This window comes from Telmatherina bonti, assembly GCF_933228915.1.
Source record: "Telmatherina bonti genome assembly, chromosome: 20".
In the NCBI taxonomy this organism is placed as follows: domain Eukaryota; kingdom Metazoa; phylum Chordata; class Actinopteri; order Atheriniformes; family Telmatherinidae; genus Telmatherina; species Telmatherina bonti.
In genome coordinates this window covers 15,607,609-15,623,939 of record NC_136618.1, presented here as the reverse complement: position 1 = coordinate 15,623,939, position 16,331 = coordinate 15,607,609, and the positions used below count along the sequence as shown (strand labels likewise).

General features: G+C 37.6%; 1 protein-coding gene across 1 annotated transcript in view; it reads left to right on the top strand.

Annotated features, from left to right (window-relative positions):
• dok6 (docking protein 6) overlaps positions 1-16,331 on the top strand; it is a gene marked incomplete at its 3' end in the record, with an annotated part of 62,419 nt that overhangs the window by 26,908 nt on the left and 19,180 nt on the right. The window contains exons 2-4 of the mRNA XM_079259352.1: positions 4,450-4,557; positions 10,381-10,495; positions 15,718-15,837. Coding sequence (XP_079115478.1) covers positions 4,450-4,557; positions 10,381-10,495; positions 15,718-15,837 — 343 coding nt within the window. The remainder of the gene's footprint in view (positions 1-4,449; positions 4,558-10,380; positions 10,496-15,717; positions 15,838-16,331) is intronic.

Here is a 16,331-nt window from a genome sequence, read left to right as displayed (position 1 = left end):
TGTGTGTGTGTGTGTTTTTTTTTAAACTTCTTTAAAGCAGTATAATTGATGGTAAAAAGAAGTGCACGATGCAGTATTTTCTGGTGTTTGCTGTCGTAATGGATCTGTGCAACACTTGACCTAGAATGGAGATCCATCAAGGCAGACCTATTAAGGACCTAGGATCCATTCTAGTCATTTACTGCAAACTGCCAAGTTTACCTCAGCGTGCGTTTTATGAAGCACACCAGCTGAGTAAACAAATTAATTGCACGGAAGTAGGTTCTACAACACAAGCATGGAGCCCAGAGCTGCCTTACATCAGACAGAGTGATAGCGACTGTCTCCATCAGGAAATGGAAGGTTCTTATCATTAAAGATAGGCGACCACAAAGCACCCATTTGTTAGTGGCCATCATACTTAGTCTGCCTCTAAACTGAGCTGTTGTAAGTTTTTGTTTGGAAATTTGTTTCTAAATGTCATGTCAGCGAGACACATTAAGACTATCTTAGGAGCTCTGTTTAGTGATAAATCCCTTAAGGCAGAGTTATAGTAATCATGTGTTTAAATGCAAAACTAGTTTATAATTTAATGTGTTGAGCAGCCTGGTGTCACCCTCCTCAGGTAGATGTGCAGAACTGTGATCCTGTAATTACTGAGGTACAGTAATGTGTAGCACCACAGAGGGTAGCTGTGTGTATCTGTATGTGTGTGTTTCTGTTCGAGTAGGAGTACACGTTACATCACAAGACAGAGGAACAGAGAGTCTAAAAATGGAAAGGCATTACCTCAGTTTTACAAACACATAAAGCTGTTCATCTTGGACAGCAGAGTGAGGTTTGTCCGAAGCTCTCAGGTGTTTTGTGCTTCATTTGGAAACATTTTAAACACTTGAACTCAATTTGTGCAAATTTGTGGATGCTTGTTGGAGATGTTGGCTATGTATTTCCTTTTAGCAATAACACTTGACAGTGATATCGAGCAAAAACATGAATAAATTGATAAGTAAAGAGAACTATAAATCACATTTTCCTTGTGAAATTTATGGATGAACTACAATATCTGTTTTTTTCAGCAACTTTCTAATCCCCGTAGCACATATAGTTGATTTTGGAAGCTATGACTGTAAGATTTAAGATTCAACACTGTTAGTAAAGCGTTATAAACACTCTCTGGGCTCACACCAATTTGTTTCCTGCTAAAACAACCATGTGAAGGAGAAAATAGATGAGAGCCTCCTTCTTTATTTACACTAAGAAGTCTAGCACTAGCTTGCAACCACCATTCGTAATGAAGAATTAAAAATCTCCCAGCAGTTAAAACATCAGGGCTGCATTGAAAAGCCTCCCACATACATATTTGGAATCAGCGTCTCCCTTTGCATGAAGTAACAAACTGCTTTAGTTATGTCATCCTGGAGTTGAAGCAGTGCATGCTCAGCAGGGAAAAGGTTATGTCACATCTGTGCACCAAACAGAATTCAGCAACATTTTAATCTGGATATAATGACAGCTGGGGGTTTGTTGTCTTGCGCTACCAGACAGATTCAATTAAATCTGATCAAAAGCACTCCACTGATGAAGTAGCTTTCCAAAGGTTTGGAGAATTTTGAGTGAAATTTACGTGTTGTATCAGTCGAATGCATTTTTCTGTACAAAATTGCTTACTATTAGGCTAAAGTTTATTTTTTCCCCACATACATTTCTTTTGTTCCCAGTTGTTTTTAATGTAAGACATGCACCATTTATCTATCGCGTATATTCATATCAAATACTTCCTGTTTGAGCTAGTGTGCATGCTGAGCGGGTTTATAGGCGCTTTTAGCAAAAAGCTTCTGATCAAGTGATAAAAATCGGTCTTTTCTATTACATGGCATGGCTTGGCTCAGTCAAAGCAGAGTGGGAATACTAATATCTGGTTGTACGACAGTGTTCTGCAGCAACACTGAATTTCTGCAAGTTTCAGCACACTCCCTTGTTTTTTTTTTCTGGATAAATCCATCTGGAATTTAGGAAAATCAGGCGTTCTGTTTAGAAATCTGGGTTTGAATTGCCAAGTTAAGTAAGCAGGGATCTTGAATCTATGTGTAAGCTAAGCTAAGATAAGCTAACCAACAAATTAATTTTCAACGAATAAACCATTTGTTTTTTAGTTGTGTTTTTCCCTCTGACTGAATGTGAGCTCAAAATTTCACAGTTCTCAAAATATGTTCAATGATTTCATTGTCAATTAAACTGTGTGTGTTATCACATAATGATGGGACACTTTATGTCGTGGACATCAAGGAGAGTAAAGCTAAGTAGGGTATTACCATGTCATATACATGTAATGCATAAAGACAGTATGTGCACTTTAATGGCTTTACTAGCAGGTTTGCAAAAAAAAAAAAAAAAAAAGTTGAGAAGGAACTATCATTTTAACAACTTATTTTGATTGTTTAGGTGACTCAGTAAGTTTCAATGACATAAAAGGCTTTGAGTTGCTTGTGGCTGTCAGAAAATGTCATTTCATGATTTAGTTTTAATTTTATGGATTTCTTTTTTTAATCCCATTCATACAACATAAGCCATATAAAGTTGAGACTCAAACTAGAAGTGAATATGATATAATTCGGTACAAAATGAGGTAAGAAAACTATTAAACTATTATGGTCGCATTTAAAACAGACTTATGGTTTCATTATTTTCAGGAGACTAGAATATCAGACTTTGTTTTATGTAAAACAAAAAAGAAAAAAAAAACGTCGTTCCATACTGTAAAAACTCTCGTAACCTCATCCCAGAAACGTGTCATAGTTAATAGTTTTCATTTTTAAAAGTTTTAAAAGTTCAGATGACTGATTGATCAGCAGACTGGACAAAATATCAGGGATAATTATCTGTTTAAGTTTTCTTAAACTACCCGCTATGAAGGATTATGCAAATGCATTACATGTACAGGGTGATATTCATGGGGAATGTAAGAAAAGCAGCTCAGATGTTGCTCTCTGTGGAAGAAAATATTAAATTATATAGCACAATAAAGGAAATCAAAGTCTTCTTTAAAGGGGTGCTATTATGGTATTTGGAGTTTTCTGAGCTCTCTACAGTGCTACAGTGTTGAATCCTCATCAGACATGTGAACGGCACTGTTTTTTGTCACCTAAATGCATGTTTGAGTTTGAGTTCCAGCACTCTCTCCGTTTGGTTTCCATGGCAACGAAAAACGTGTTGTTTTAGAGAGTTTTTTCTACTTGGAAATCCTTGTTACGTCCCGGGAGATAAGGTTCGGTGATTGGTTACCTTCTACTGGTTAACAAGGGCATGTACAAATACATCAGGCGGGTGGAAAATGTTGGATAAAGTTATTTCCAACGATGGCTGGTGAGTTTACCAAAGAGAGACATCCTGCTGCATTCGTTGCTGTGGGTTGCTGTTTTCCACTTCGTTTTCAGGGTCTGATTCAGGTTCCAACATGTAGGGCTGTATGCTATGTGTTACAGCCCTACATGTGCTCTATGTGCCTAATCCTTCTGTTTATGAGATGTTACAATGACGGCGAAAGCAGGTGCAGTGGCGGGAGGCGGGGCTTAATGCGGAAGAGTCTCAATCCACTCGTTTTGCCCAAAGGCTGATCTGACAGCCTACGGAGAGGGTCGGTCTGAAGTAAATAAAGCAATTTGTGACAATAACTCGATCAATCCCAGCCCTTCTGGTCTCAGAAATAAAAATAAATTAGCCTGAAATGCACATAATAGTTCCACTTTAAAGAATCACAATGTCTGAATGCGATGAAATATAGGAAGATATAAAAAAGAAAAAGAGAATAACAGAAGCTGCAGTTACCAAATATGAAAGCTGACTACTCAGTGTTGCTGATGATGCAATATGATCTGTTACAGTCGCAAACATTTAACTTCATAATAAATACGATTTGACATTTACTGCCAAAATATATTTGCTGGGGTTTTTGACTGATGTCATATAATGGTTTAATATCCTTTCCAGTGTCCTCTGGTGGTCTGTTTCTTGTCAGATGGAATGACATTCCTCACAAACGGGTTTTGATCAGTATAATCTACTTTGTGTCAGTGCTTTTCAGTGATAAGCTTCATGAATGAGGCATGAGGTCAGTCTAAATGTTGATTTATAGAAAAACAAACAACCGCTTTAATGGATCTAATCTTCTTTCATAGTTGGACATTTGACTGAAATGGCTTGTTATGGTCAGTGTTTTGGCTGAATTCATTGTTTTCTCAGATGGATTCTTTGCTCATGTTTTCTGAATTTAGTATTGGTGGACTAAATAAAGGGTAAAAAAAAAAGTCGGATAAAGTTATTTCTAAAGTTATTATTAAAGTTATTATTAAACACAAGCTAAATAGCTTGTGTTTAACTATTTTACAGTTTTCTAGTCACTTCTATGTAAAGCTGTGATATGAAGAAACTGGGTCGCTGGGTAACGATGTCGCTGTCACTCTCTGTTTTCAGATTTTCAGGAGGTGTTGGCTGGTGTTCAAGAAGGCCTCCAGTAAAGGACCCAGACGATTAGAAAAGTACCCAGATGAGAAGGCGGCTTACTTCCGGAGTTTCCACAAGGTAAAAACTAGACATAGGTGCATTATTGAAACTTATTCTTTTCCCTTTTACCCTTTAATCTCATGTATTCACTACAACATGAGGAAGCAAGAATGAAGAATTGTTTTGTTTTTGTATATATATATATATATATATATATATATATATATATATATATATATATATATATATGTATATATGTATATATATATATATATATATATATATATATATATATATATATATATATATATATATATATGAATGAACGAACATACACATATATATATATATATATATATATATATATATATATATATATATGTGTATGTTCGTTCATTCATTCATTCATTCATTCATTCATTTTCTGAACCGCTTATTCCAATTCAGGGTCGCGGGGAAGCTGGAGCCTATCCCAGCTGGCTTTGGGCGACAGGCAGGGTACACCCTGGACAGCTCGCCAGTCCATCGCAGGACTATATATATATATATATATATATATATATATATATATATATATATATATATATATATATATATATATATATATATATCTGACAGCAAATGCAATAAATGTGTCTTTTGTGACGTAAACTGTGCAAAATAATTACATTCATTTCACCATTGTTTCTCATTGTAAATATAAATTTGATCAGCAATTAGTGAAACAGTTAAAATAGCAGATTGAGCAATTGCTAAATCTCTAATAGTTGCATCTTTAACATCAAACCACACGGTACCAAAACTGTACCTTTTAGTTAAAGCAGGTGGCTGGAGCTTAGGTGGTAAACCATCTTTATGTCAGAAAATTACTGGTGCAATCCCCAGCTTGTCCAGTTCACATATTTTTCTACATTGCGTAAGCTGTTTTGGATATAAGTGACTAATAGTAATATAGTGCAATGTGAAAGGAAATAAATCACTACATAAAACAGTGTCTACGGCGAGGTGCATCTGCATTAATGATGCTTAACTGGGCCAAATGTTATTTTACAATGCAGTGAAAGCAAATCAGTTCTCTGAAAAGTATTATTGATTTGAAAATGTCCTGAAAGACCTTTTGTTTGCCATTATTGTGTTCAATAATAGCCTTTCCTATTTGACTGTACTTAACTCGATAATACTATAGCCAGTTATGCTGTTTCCTGTTGCAACAGGGTGTCCGGTCCTAAAAGGACCTTGAATCATGAAGCTTGTTTTTTTTCCACTATTTGTGCTCTCCAGTACCAAAAAGTGACCAAACCTTGTGTGTTGTTCCCCAGGCGGCTGCATCTGACAGAGTCTAAATGCTTCTGACATCGACATGCAGAGCACAATTACCGGGGAACAGCCAAGACTTTCATTTTGCAATTTGGCCGACTGGTGGAATTAATTAGCTTCAGCTGATAAAATCTGACGCCACTAAAAATGAAAAGCTAGGAATTGCATTTCAGCCCGAGATGTGTTCCTTTCCAAATACAGGAACAAAAGCTGCACTAATAATGTGATTTGAATTTATTTTAAATTACGTTTGTTTTTTCCATTTTTGCTATGATTTCCTGAAATGTTGAAATGACTCTGCACTGCACGTATGGAATAAATGATATCATTAAGCACTAAGCTGTTTTAAACACAAGATAAGAACCTTGTTTGGATCTTTGTATAAAAAGTTCTTTGCATTGGTCACAGATGATGGCATTAAGGATCTATTAAGGCACATTTCTCAACTTTATCTTGTCCTCTGGGGCCATTTTTCTTTCTTTGGAAAGTAATAATCCTGGGCATAATATCTCTCCCCACCTCCTAAGCCCTTTGAAATACTCCAATTATGGCTCATTATCCCGGTGAGTGGAGATGATGTTAAAGGAGTTGCACCATGAACAATGTTTTATCGTAATGAGAGGAGATAACAGCAGATAATAGAGGACTGTGACATAATGCTTCTTACGAGACAATTGAGTACTTTTTCTGCTGCCTTGCGATTGTGATGCAGGTTGGGGAGTTCTCATCTCTGGAGGAAAACTTTGCATTTTTCTTTCTGCTTTCCTCAATTATCAATTGATGTACGTGCAAGCTTGCAGGATGTTTTGATCCATTCTCTTAGCAACTTTTACCGCTGTAGTATCAGTCATGTATTGTGAATCAAGCATCTTTCAGCCTACTACATCATGCTGTCACATGGCGCATCCTGTGTGGCTGTAACCCACCTCCCACCCCCACAACCCTCCCAGAGGCATCTCATATACCCAAGCGCTGGAGTGAGCGATGGGTGCGCACATGCACCAGTGCACCTGGTAATGCATCGCCACAAAGATCAAGAAAGGTCCCGTCTGAGGGCTTCATTCAACGCTGCAGTGCTTTGGGAGGAAATAAGCTGCACTGGCGGCTGATTTACACAATCAACACAAAGGGGATTGGCTTCTTTTTTTTTTTTTTACCTTCAGTCTTTTCTTTTATTTTTCCATTTCTGTCTTTTCTCAGCCATGTTTCCTCTCTCTCTCTCTCCATGTGCAGATTTCTCCGTGTGAAGAGCAGTGGTCCACGCAGTAAAACAGTCCCTGCATATTTTAGTAATATTTATAGCTCTGTGAAAAGTTGTTTTTCTGTGTGCTGCATGTCTTGAGCCCTCCTGAGCTCCTGACAGAGTCAGCTAACGTGGAAAGATGGAGCTGTATTTGAATAAGTATATACAGACCTTTCACATGTTAGAGGAAATAGGCAGGGAAAAGAAATGGGGTATTGGACCATTGTCTTGCTCTGAAAGGAACTAGTTCTAACTATCAAATGTATCTCTTGGAATTTAGTACAGATATTTATAACCACAACAAGATGATGATTAACAGAACTGCTATGAACAGGTGGCTGTTTCTTCTTCTTCTCTTTCTATTTTTGTTTCAAGAAATAATTTAAAAAAAAAATGTATGCATGCAGGCATCACAAACACAAAGATTTACAGAAAGGTTTGGAAGAGGCTGCACAGTGGCGTAGCAGTTACCACTGTGACCTCACAACAAGAAGTTTGCTGGTTAGAGCCTCAGCTTGGGGGAGGATTGAACGGTGGTCTTTCTGTGTGGAGTTTGCTTGTTCTACCTGTCTATATGGATATGTTCCCTGTCACTGTCCAAAAACATACATGTTAGGTTAATTGGTTACTCTTAGTTGTCCCTAGGAGTGAGTTTGAGTTCTTGAGCCCTCCTCACAACAATGACATTGAAGGGATGGCATACCTGCTGCTCAGTCTGTGGGTTTTTATCAGACATCACTAACTGGCCAATCGGCCACTTGCAGTCTGTGGACGTCACGTTGTTGGTCCAGCTCAGTTTGGAACACTGGCATTAGTGTTAAAAAAGCAAAGTACATAAAACAGGCTGCTACTACCTAACCCAAACCCTAAAAGCCAAATTGAGTCAACATTCTGTGTTCTTCTAGGCTTAAAATAGCTTTACAGAGAATCTGATCCTTTCGTCAGTGTCTCTTTTGGGGAAAAAGGAAGATGGTTCTTTGCATGGAAGTGAATTATCTGTAAAATCTTTTACTTTACCCCCAAATTAGGAAAATACTTGTAATGGAACAACATTTAAACACATAACTTGCCACCATGTAACAGGTTTAAGGAAGCTCAGTCAGTTTGTGCTGCTATGGGTGTGGCCTAGCTACCTTATGCTGGGCTGCTACACAAGTGGCTTAAGTGCTTTTTATACATTTTCTGTTTGATGTTTTCTTTTAGTTTTTGTTATCTCTTGACGAGTGATCGTCATTATGATAATGGTTATGCAAGAAAATATATATATTTTTAGCATGACAAAAAAAAGCCCTTGGATACATTCATTTTGGGGAAATTTCATTGTTTTTCTCAAACACAGAAAAAAATAAATATCCCTGGAAAGACCTGCGTAGTGGATTCAACTTTGATTTTTATTTGAAGTTTAACTAATATATTTGATAAAATGAGAGTAAAGATAAAAAATGAGAAGTGATATGAATTTACCACATATATATTCATTTTATTTGCTGTGTCCTTACTTATTTAAACATCCCCATGCTATATGAACTGAATAAGGCACATGCCCAGCTTTTTTTGTCCTTTGTGCCCAGATGGGCACATTAGAATATTAAAAAGAAAAAGCTTTTTTTTTCTCTGGAAAAACACAAAAGCCCAGTTTAAACCAACTTGTCTGGGGTGTATTCCTCAGCTTCAGTCACCTTTTTCCTCTCAGTGGCCATAAATGGTTGTTCATATCAGAAATATAAAGGAAATAATAAGTCAGTTGTTGCTCAAAAAAGTCTTCAAAGTCTCCAAAGTTTGTAAAAGTGACTCAAAAACAAAGCTTTCTAAGTCAGCGTACCATTAGACCAATAAATTAAAGGGGAATGAATAATAAAAAAAAAAAAAAAATTGCAATATCTTCTTACTTTATATATAACAGTGTTGTTTTTAGAGTTTATATATTTTGTTTGTTTAGATCTCTTCCACAGTTTTACACAGCTGTGGTGAAAGATCTTATTTGCCAAAAAAGACACCACTTTTCTGATGAAGATGAGTTTGAGTCACAGTTTAAATCAAATTGCACTTGGCCTTGAGAATTGTGTCGGAAACATCCAATATTACTCTAAACGATTTCAATTAGCTGTAGTAAAAAAAAAAAAATAGCTATGAAGCATCAATAACTGGTCTGCTTCCAGTGAAGCCCTGCCTCCAGCTGATCCAGTATAGTCCCAGTTTGCAGTTTGTGATGGATTTCCGTACCACATAAAGTGCATATGCTGTCACTTGGTGATCCAGAGTAGTTTGCATAAACTAGAGCTATAAACTGTATTGTATTTCTGACTGTATTTCAGCTTGAGAGGAGTACCCCAACATTACTTATCACACACTTTTTAGGGAACATACAGCAAATTGCAGACTAAACACAACTATAGAAAGCGTTAAAAGGCTTAACATGACTGAGAAATTCATACTTTATGTCCGTTATGTCTAAATTTCCTGTCTGAGGACAAATACATACTGCGTCTTGTTTATAATATTTAAATACCATCTTTGGGGAAAGTAAAGAAATATTGCAGCATCTGTTCCATCTTATCTTTTTATCTTTGTTTTATTTCCTTTTTATACCCTTGTTGAAGCACTTAAAATCCCTCATGTGAACTCTAAAGTTTTCACAGGGTATCAGAGAATAAAAGGAAACTCATTACGTGCTATCAAACAAAGACATCTGCGTTCACATAGTGCGTTCGTTCTAAGGTCTGGTCTTTTAACCTTCTACAGACAAGCTTTACTATACGGGCAGCGAGCCCAGCTAATTCATTCCTAACAGTCTGGCAAAGGGCCCCGGTTAGCACACAATGGATGACAATAATGTAATGGACCTTATCTGCTGGGGAGAGTGAGCAGAGAACAGAATGGCTTGTAAATGCCGGTGATATTCAATTAAATATCATTTCATTTTTCTTCTTCAAGTGAGGTGATTTAGATGCTTATGATTGCTCTCCTCCTTAGTGACAGCAAGACTAGTTTTAAAGAAATACACAACACAGGTATGTCCTACAGTCAGGGCTGCAGGACATACCTGCACAATACACATAAGGTATGTTTTTGTTTTTTTTTGTTTTTTTTTTCAAAATCAGTGTATGATTTCACATTAATTTAAACAGCTTGTTTTAACCAGCTGATTAACTATTATGTACTTATTTAACACTTTTGAATGGCCCATTTCTGTTTTACTTTAATTCTCTTTGTCAACCTTTAATTACTATTGTACATTCAGCAAAGCTGTTCAAGATGGCATTAAGCCTCACTGCTGCTGCTGCTGCTGGCTGTGTTCATTCAGCTTAATGTGCTTCTGCCACTCTGTCCTTCCTCCTTAGATCACTGAGCTCCATAACATCAAGAACATTACCCGGATGCCACGGGAGACAAAAAAGCATGCCGTTGCCATTATCTTTAGCGATGACACGTCCAAGACATTTGCCTGTGATTCAGGTGAGTGCCTTTTTTTTTTTTTTTTTTGTTTTGTTTTGTTTTTTTTCCTTTATGCAAAATTCAAACAGAATGACATGCATTTGTGTGGTGGAAATGTGCTTTCTGAAAAGTTTGGACAGAGAGAAAAGAAATTGAAGGGAAGGAGGCAGCAGAGAATTGGGTTTTAGCCAAGTGATGCTCATTTGCCGCTATATTAAGAGGTGGGAGGATGCGTTCTGAGATATTGATTTTCATTGTGCAGGTATGAAAACTGATATTGGGCATAATTTGCAGCGTGTTTCAACCCAATTATGGAGTGTAACAAAAGAAATTGCTTCTAATACGTGGATAGGAAGTCTAAGAGGCATGTGCGAGCTGAGGTGCAGCTGTCTTTAAGTGTATAGCTTGAGGAGGAAGGCAAGGTGGATGCACCTTAATTTGCTTCTGTTAACAGACAAGAACAAACATCTCGACCCTGGAAGGTGTGACTGTGCATGTGTGTGTGCATAAAGAGAAGACATCGGGAATTACTGAAGAAGTGAAATCATTCTTTCCTTTAACAGTTTTTCTATAATCATTTATCCTTACCGCTCATTGGCCTCACACCACCAGGGAAAGTTTTTATTGACCTGCATCCACTAAGCTCTTTTAAAACTTTACTTTCTGGAGCCCCTGCATAAATATGACCTCCAACATTATCATGTCCAGGAAGAGGATCCATCTCGTTGTTTCTGGGGGAAAAAAAAAAAAAAAAAGAGTATGGAAATATTTATTTTAGCATGTGGAGTGACCACATTGTGCAGCAGTATCGGCAATTAAACATTCCTACGAAGTGTTTGTAAGTACCGTCCATCATCCTGGTGGATTTTTGGCCAATTCCTCTTTACAGGACGATTTTAATTCTGAAAAGTTGACAAGTCTTTCCCAAATATACTCCTCACATTAGGTCCTTTCTAAAATATTTCTGTTTGTTTAAGGTCAGCCTTGGACTTAAAAATCAGTTTTTCCTTTAGTTATGAAAAGCCCAGATGTCCCAGCACACATGTAGGAAGGAACAGCTAAAATCCAGAAACCATCCCATTGTTTCTAGTTTAAATTAAGTTTGCTTTCTTCTGGACATAAATCACCTTTAAATCTTCAGGTTCCTGCATATGAAAAGTAGTATTTCTTGTTAAGAACTTGATATATACAACAAAGTATTCTTCTGATAGTATAAACATGAATGTGTGAACATCCATGTTGACATAAGGTCATTTCAGAAGTATGCAACAGAATAATCTTCATCCACAAATGAAACGAAACTAATCCCTTTATCTTCTTTCTTTTTACTTTCACCATTTGATTATAAATCACATGACTTTTTAGGTCACATTCATTTTGCCTTTAAGCTCTGCTAGAAGTCATAGATGGAAATTTGCAGACATTTATTCAGCATTTGAATACATTTTGTGATTTGCGTTGAGTAGTAAAGAAAAGAATTGAATTGCAGAGATGATCATTGCCTCAGAAACCACCTCTACAAGATTCTTATTTGGCACGCTGCCTTTCCACTGCAGTACAACGTCAGTGGGAGTGTGGATCTGAAGGCATTTCTTTAAATATGCACAAAGTAAAAACCTGAAGTGTTGCCTGTTTTCTGCGGAAAAATAGCATCTAGGACTGATGATCTCCAGATGCTTCCACTTTGCTGTCAATGCAGCATGGAGAGGAACAGGATCAGTAATTACACATTTTCGACAGCTCTGAGTGTGAAACTGTCAAATATACACATTGACTGACTGATTGATTGATTCAAAATAAAAATAAAAAAAACTTTATTTGTAGAGCACTTTCACATACCACAAGGTAACCCAAAGTGCTGTACAGGTAAAATAAAATAAATCAACAATATCAGCACAAAAATAAAAACAGTTGAAAGACAATAAAATAGTTGAAAAGACAAAATAAGACAGAAAAGACAGAGTGGTCCTGCTTTCTGTAGTTAAAAGCCAACGTAAAACAATGAGGTTTTTTTAAAAAGAGACTTAAAACCACTTAAAGTCCTAGCTGACCTCACAGAAAGACCAGACCGCTCCAGAGTTTGGGCGGCTACTGCAGAAAAGGCTCTGTCTCCAGATATTTCTGATATTTCTTTATTTCAGGCAAAAAAATAACACAATTTATCAACAAGTTAAAGAAAAGTAAAATCAGGAAAACAATCATGCGACCTTAAGATGGAGTTATGACTACTTTTGAGGAACTTAAATTTCTCAGGTCATGTCTGACAAACTCAAAACCAATGAGTGTACATATATTTATTGTGCACTTTTAACACGATCCATAAGAAAGCAAACAAACAAACAACAACACTTAAAACTTGTCCATGCTTTTCCTTCACACACCTACACATCCACACAAACACACACAGAGACGTGGTCTTGCTGTAATTCTTCATGCATGGCACGTAGAGCAGTCAGGGTGCCTCTGTACTGATGAAGTGTTTGTTTAGCCGATTTTCCACTCAGCGGCCTTAAAAAGTGTGGGAGTTTAGAGCCACTTAAAGGCCATAGCAAGCAGAATCCAGGGGAGGCACGTGGAAAAAGCTGAAGTGCAGAGCTGCTGTGTTTCTGTTTCCATGTTGGTGTGTGTGTGTGTGTGTGTGTGTGTGTGTGTGTGTGTGTGTGTGTGTGTGTGTGGATAGCAGCAGCAAATCTTTCCTTTACTCCTTTCCCCTTAGTCAGTTGATTAAGAAACAGGTTGTTTTTTGATTATATTGATAAACCATCTCCACACACCTTGAAGAAGCATATGAAGTTAAGTTTTACTTAACATGCAGTCCTTCCCTTGCACATGTGTCTCTGTACGCGTGAGTGACCATAGTTACGCGTCCCAGCATTCCCAGGGGCTGGCGAGCTTCACAAAGATAAACAACTTTGGTGTTTGCTTCATTTCACACCTCAGCGACTTTCACCAAAAGCCTAAAAAAGATCATTTGAAATCTTCAGTGACTAAACAGGAAGGAGAAGCAGTATTCAGAAATAACAGGCTGCCATACAGACACAGATTTGATTTATGAAATCACCTTTTCCTTCGCTCACTCTCCAATTAATGAATGAATCTCTGTTGCAGCGAATGTCCTGCCTTCTGCGAGTGCCACCGCTCGTGCACAGCAGACATAACCTCCCCCATGCAGGTTTGCTTGCAGAACTGAGGCTGCTGCTCTAAATGAGTCCAGGATATTTTAAAACTACCATTAATAAGAAAGAGTTGTTTCCTTTTTGCACTTCAGAGTTCAGCGATGAGAACGGTGCAGTTGAGGTTTCGGATGTAACTTGAGAAAATAAAAATGAAAACTCTACCTTGTCGTTGCATTAGGCTGAAATGTTGGCCATCAATCCAATAATTTATTAACTACACTTTGTGGCAAACAGCTGACTGGTTCATTATGTTTAAGCCAGAATTAATGATATATTTATTTTTGCAAATTTCAACGAGACTAGACTTAAATTTAAAACACCCAGCAGCTGCTGATCACATAAAAAAATCTCAGCTGCCCAACAACTATTCCCGCTCCAACTCACAGTAACCTCAAAAGGTTGATTTTGGCTTCTAATTGTATGAAATAAACAAGAGCTTTTTCTGTGCCAGTGGTTGGGTTCTGTTCAGTTTCGAAGGTCTCGGAAATTTAAAGCCAAGAGTTAGTTTTGAAAAAGGAACCTATTCTATTTCCACACTGAAATGTAAACTAGGTACAGCAAGTTTACTTAAACCTTTCAGCCATATCAGCCTTTATAGGGGCTGAACAAAGTGCAGATATAACAGACTACTATATAAAAATAATAAAATAGCCCTACGGTGTTTATTTTAAACTGTTGCCTGAAGATCCTAGATATTTAAGTTTACAATGTTTACAAAACGGGGCATAAGAATTAATGGTAACCAATGATATTGATGATTATTTGTGTGCTGTTTGTATGGCATTCTCTTTCATATGGAAAAGAAAACAGGCAGGGATAGAAATTTCACGTTTCTTCCAATTTATTCAGGTCTACGAACAGAGGAAAAACTTTTGACACATGGGGATGCTTTCTTTGAGGTCCCTATATGTCCGTAGACACCAAGAACATGCATATGAACTCGGGATGTTTACTATAGGCTATTTTACTGATATCCGATATACTGATTTTGTCCAGCTCTATGTCCAATACCGATATCAAGCAATATGTACATGTTGTGTAAAAGTTGTGTCATGAAAAAGTTCAAAACAGTTCAGATAATTTCCACTATTAAATTTTAATGCTGATATCGACCGATAATATCAGTATGCCGATAATATCGGATGGCTCTAATATGAACCTTATTATTGTGACGTAATCTTTCATTTCCTTTGATTATATGTTTTGGGCTTAAGAGGTTAAAGACTGTAATCAGAAGATCTAAATATATTAATTAATATTATTATAAAATATATATATAATATATAATAATAATATATAATATATATAATATAAAAGTGTGATTTTTGTTTTATTCCTACTTTGCCATAATTATAATAATAGTTAATGTTCATTTTGGTAACTAAAAGAGAAAATAGAATTTATTACCTCCAACAAGAAGGTGATGTTTTTGCCTGTTTCTTACCAACTTTACACAAAAACTACTTGGTGGATTTTTTGTGATAATTGCTCTTGTTAGATTCCATTCAACTTTGGGAAGAAATTAGGTGGAAATGAGTTGCTTGGCAGAGGTCTGCGCTCTCCCACTGCTTTTCCTAGCTAAAAACCACTGCTGCTTTTTTCCTTTCTGTTGATATTCATTCGTACATGCCATTTCTGTCAAGCTAACGCTTCAAATTCTTCACTTTACAAAGCAGCACACTGAATCTTATTAGATTATTTAAATGTATATCTGACCATATTGTAGCAGAAACATCTTTATAGTGCGGCTGTTCAGCTGAATATTGTCATCATTCATTTGCCATCACTGAACTCACTGCCTCTTTTAATCTCACCAAATCGATCAGATTGACCCCCCCTCCCATACCCACACACCCACACACACACCTCTCCAGTTAATAGGAGCTGTAGTAATGTTCTGTACATGCCACGTTTTATTCAGAAATTCCTCAAGTGATTTATATGTGTGTGTGCAAACACACTTCCCCCGCGATGTTGGTGTAGTCTACACTGTACGTTTAATAATTTATGCAGTGTAGGTGACTGTTTGATGGTGGACGTGCCTTAACGCTGTGCCGCTGTGTGCAGAGCTGGATGCAGAGGAATGGTGCAAGCTGTTGTGCATGGAGTGCCTGGGCAGCCGTCTCAACGACATCAGCCTGGGAGAACCGGACCTGTTAGCAGCGGGGGTGCAGCGGGAGCAAAACGGTGAGTGCCCAATTTGTCCCTTCTAACACAGACAGGCATTCACAGGGTCCGTCTGTCTCCCTCAGCCCTCCACCGAGCAGTTAGCGGCTGCAGTCGGGGACTGAATGCGTTAAGGCGACTGGGAACTCAGAGGGTCAGGGGAGAGGAACAGCCACTGTCCAATTAAGCCCGGCTAATAAGGGCCGTTTTTGTCGATATTTGATTTCAAGTCCCCTGTTCGAGTCTTTAGCTACGTTAGAACTCCAACTTCAGACCTCAGAGGCCTGTTTGGATGTGTGTGTTGGAGGAAACGTGCGTGTATGTGTGTGTGTCTAAGCACAGGTCACAGGCTGCGGCCGGAGCTCTGTTCCAGTTCTAATGAGAAGTGCTGTGCATCACTGGCTTCCCTCGTAATGAAGCTTGTCGTAGAGATGGATGAGATTATGGCTCCTAAAGCCATGTGAAATAAATGTGCCTGCCCACATATTCCACTCACAGGAAATGGGAATGGAAAG